The sequence below is a fragment of the Sinocyclocheilus anshuiensis genome, unplaced genomic scaffold (genome assembly GCF_001515605.1).
Source record: "Sinocyclocheilus anshuiensis isolate Anshui unplaced genomic scaffold, SAMN03320099.WGS_v1.1 scaffold890, whole genome shotgun sequence".
Lineage (NCBI taxonomy): Eukaryota > Metazoa > Chordata > Actinopteri > Cypriniformes > Cyprinidae > Sinocyclocheilus > Sinocyclocheilus anshuiensis.
Window position 1 is genome coordinate 687,233 of NW_015537986.1, and position 4,298 is coordinate 691,530.

Below are 4,298 nucleotides of genomic sequence, written 5' to 3' on the forward strand. Positions count from 1 at the left end.
AGAGCAGAATAAGGATGGAGCAAAGTGTGGATGTGCTGTCCTTGAAGGACGTTCAACTCGGTTTTGTTTATATTTTGCTTAGCCTATAATTTTAAATGAAATGTCGTATTTATTTATTTTTCTCTGCGACACTTTTCCTACTGTGTTAACAGAAAAATGTCAAACGAATTTAGTATTTTGACAAGACGAATAAAAATTGCTAATAGGCTATTTTTGTACAACCTACTTTTTTTTCTTTTTTTCTCTCTGCGAGACTTTTTTTTCCTATTGTGTTGTCAATGTTAAACGAATTGTATCCTGACAAGACGAATAAAAATAAGAAATACAATTTTTGTATAACATTTTTATTTTCTCTGACACTTTTTTCCTACCGTGTTGCATAAAATATTAAACGAATTTTGTGTCTTAAGATAATTCATATAAATTCAAGTCAAAGTCAATAAATTCAAGACTCTTGACAAGATGAATAAAATAACATACAATTTTATTTGTGAGCCTATCTCTTTTTCTTTCAGTAGCGGAAATTTAAATGTGAGATTCTGGAAACGAGATCTAAATTTAACGGGAACGGTCGGGTCGGGAAGAAAATTATTCTAAGCGGACAGCGGGTGAACAAAGAGTGAATATATAGCGGGAGCAGGTGGGTGCGGAATAGAAACTTGCGGGAGTGGGACTAAAAAAACAGTCCCGCGCAGACCTCTACTCTGGGCCGTTTACAAAGCTCCGCTGCTTTTTAATGAGTTATTCTATGTAAATATGTGCTAGATGGACATCTTTGACCATTGCGCCTCGCAGCTTTTTGTCGCGCTTCTCCATTCATCAGGGCTGCGACTCCGCAATTGGATACTATTATGCACGTCTCGTGTTTATAAGAGCAAAACATTCTGATTGGTTAGTAATGTTAGTTTGGTTGAGCGTGAAAGCTGTGCTCCTCTCATACCATTGGTAGGCGAAGTCATGGACTTGAAAGTGATGTCAATCAAGAAGATTATTTTTATTTTTTTTTAAATGTAGGACTATTTTTTTCCGCAGCCAAACGCTGCACGCTGGAGATCCGGCACGGTGCCGGAGAACTTTAAGCCCTGTATACTGTGATAAAAGAGGATCACAATGCTGAATAAGCATTTTCAGTAACGTTTGGATTTGAAATCAAAATAATGGATAAATGTTGTGTTTGTGGTAAGCAGCTGCGGATCAGTAGCGGATTGAAAAGTCCTGTGTGAAAGCAAAATGAGTCCGTGCTGCTTCTGCAGCGCATACGTAACGCACATGGACTGCATACGCACTGCAGACGGAGTATGTGTGAAACAGGCGTGACAATACACAAATGAATGAATACAGATGCAGCCAGCTCATTTTTGTAATGACCAATGCAATCTACCAAGAGCAGCACAAATTAGCAACTATGGGTTAAGACATACTTTTTTGGGGCATTAAATAATAAAACAAACACCAGTTAATTGACTATTGTAAAATTTAAATTTAAGACATTTTAGGACTCGGGGAACCCTGCAAAAATTACTATCCCTTAAACAGCCCGATCTTGCTACTTCCTCTGAGTATTATGTATATACTTCTTTTAGCTGACAGATGATTATACTTATGCGATTACACTGAATATTTGCTGGATGAACAGGGTAGTCGATCATAATATTAATTCTGCTACATGAGTTCTTACAGCTGATATAAATAATAATAACTAATTATACATATTTCCCTATAAGGTAATCAGTCATTTTCTACCGCCTCTGAATGTGTTTGAACTGGACAAATCTTATTTCGGACAATGTTAATACCAGGTGTAAACAGCACCCTTGGTAAGCTGTTCTTACTTACCAACTTCTCCCATCACTCTCAGCCCTTCCTGGTAGTTTGGACCTCCACGTCGAACAAAGATGGTAACCTCATGTTCTTTTAGGGGCCCCTGGTAGTCTTTGATAGCCCTCACAATGCCCTAATGAGTGTGATGAAAAATGAAACATTATGAAAAGAACTAGCTACATAACATGATTTAACAATGATGGTGCCACTGTACCTTGAAAGTAGCTGCTACATTAGTGAAGTTAGCAATACTGCCGCCAATGATCAAAACCTTTCCTGGAGAGGCAAAATTGGAGTGGGGAAAAAAAAATCTGAATTTAACATTTAAACCATGCCTTAATCACACACAATACGAGGGACTGAGGTGACAAATTAAATCATTAATTTTAAAGTGATAAATTAAATCAAAATTTCTGTCTTAACCAGCTGCGACCATAGCAACTCTATTTTGTGTTTTGTTGATTGCTAGGTTTCTGTCTTGGTGAGAGCGCCACTGAAATCATACAGGACTGAAATGCCATTAATTGTGTATTATTTTTTACATTTCTGTTATTACTATATTTTTCACACTAGTAATTCGTGACTTAAAAAGCATGCTATTCTGTCTCACACTCACCATCAGGGTGTTTCTCATGGGTCATTAGAGAGAGGATAGTCTTTGCGTAGTCGTACGTCTGCTGCTCGCTGGGAGCTCCAGAGTATTCCCCGTAGTTGGCCAGTTCATCTACTCCACCCAGATCACAGATGGTATCACTAAACAAACAAGGACAACACTTCATAATGTTAATGTCATAAAACTACAATTGTTCTTAGTTCATGTCAGTTCACAGTGCATTAAGTAATGTTAAAGGATACAACATTCTATTTAAAAAATGTATTACTAAATGTTAAGATTATTAAATGCCTTTGTGCTGCACACAATGATCACATATACAGCCCTGTTATAAAATATCCCTGATCAAATATTATAAAACCGACATCCAGATGTCTTACATTTTGTACTGAACTAGGAGAAAAGGAACATGAACTTATTAGAAGGAACCTACAGTAAATAATCATTTTTGTATCTACATCAATGACACATGTCCCTACTATTCAACATTTAGGTAGATTCTGGGTTGTAACGCTAGCTTACCTTATATAATTAATATAATAAACAGTACTATTGGCAGAGGTCTGGTGTCCTTGTGTAATTCAGTCTAAGGGTGGCACTCTTGTGTCAAAGTTGATTGACAGGCTCTAGATACAAACGTGCACCTTAGAATTGCCTTAATGTAGTATTAATTGTGTTTGAATGTTGATTTACTGTAGTATGTTGTAGAGGAATGCTTAAAGGGTACCTCGGATGCAAAATTCACTTTTACATGGTGTTTTCATATAAATATGTCTAAGCAGTGTGTGGACACAACCACCCTACAATGATGCAAATCCATTCACTCCTTTTTTTTTTAATCACCAAAAAACCTAAACAGCCTCAATTATCAAGCCGTTTTGATTTTCTGAGCAGTATGACGTCATACTGCTCAGGCCCTGCCCACGACCACTGACGGACTGTCCCATATTAGCATATTTCGGCCGTCAGCCAGTTGTATGCTGTCCGCCATTTTCTCCGTGCTCGAGCAACTGTAGTGGCAACAATGTCATGTAAGTGAACATAAGAGTCTTCATTTTCTCCCATCATGAGAGTCACTGAGGATGAAGCAGATTAGTTTTGTTTTTGATGGTAATGTGCCACCAAATACACACACACACAAAAAAAATAAATACCGGAAGAGAGGGAGTAGAGCAGTAGAGAGAGAGAGCAGTTGCTCATTATCATTTAAAGAGACATGCACCGAAACGGCTCGCTGTGAACTGTTTTTGACAAAGTAAAAAAGGGTGTCGTTTTACACAACCACTGAATTTCATTTTGCAGACATTTCATGATGACCCTAGAGAATCATACCAACTTGTGGAAAAAGGGCATCTCATGTCCCCTTTAAGCAAATTGATTTGTCTAGAAATTTTACATAAAGGTAGTGTTAAAAAACAAGGACTTAGGACATGCTGCATTTCCATTTTTTCACCACATATTTACATTAGAAGTACAGGGAGTTGTATGGGGAGCTTGGGAGGGCAGCAAAGACTCGCTTTATGACTAAAAATAGTCTCGAAATGTTAATTTCGGTTATTTTTCCTAACCGACAAGCGACGCTCGTTAACCGATTTTTAACCGACAAGATTATTTTAAATTAGAATTGAATTCAATTAGAAAGGATAAATGTCTGTGACCCGTTAAAAAATACTAACATTTGTTTCCCGGGGATTAATTTTACATGTGCAAAAAGCAGCAAACAACAGAACATGAGGATTCACATGGATTCATCATATCACATCACGCACCTGCAGCGCTTCTGCGAGCGGAGAAAAACATAATAAAGCTAAGCTGTATATATATATATATATATATATATATATATATATATATATATATATAT

At 37.0% G+C, this 4,298-nt stretch overlaps 1 protein-coding gene across 2 annotated transcripts in view; it reads right to left on the reverse strand.

Annotated features, from left to right (window-relative positions):
* aclyb (ATP citrate lyase b) overlaps positions 1-4,298 on the reverse strand; it is a 52,485-nt gene that overhangs the window by 32,808 nt on the left and 15,379 nt on the right. For both annotated transcript variants that reach the window (XM_016468785.1, XM_016468777.1), the window contains exons 9-11: positions 2,438-2,574; positions 2,036-2,097; positions 1,837-1,954 (exon numbers count right to left, since the gene is read on the reverse strand). In XM_016468785.1, coding sequence (XP_016324271.1) covers positions 1,837-1,954; positions 2,036-2,097; positions 2,438-2,574 — 317 coding nt within the window. The remainder of the gene's footprint in view (positions 1-1,836; positions 1,955-2,035; positions 2,098-2,437; positions 2,575-4,298) is intronic.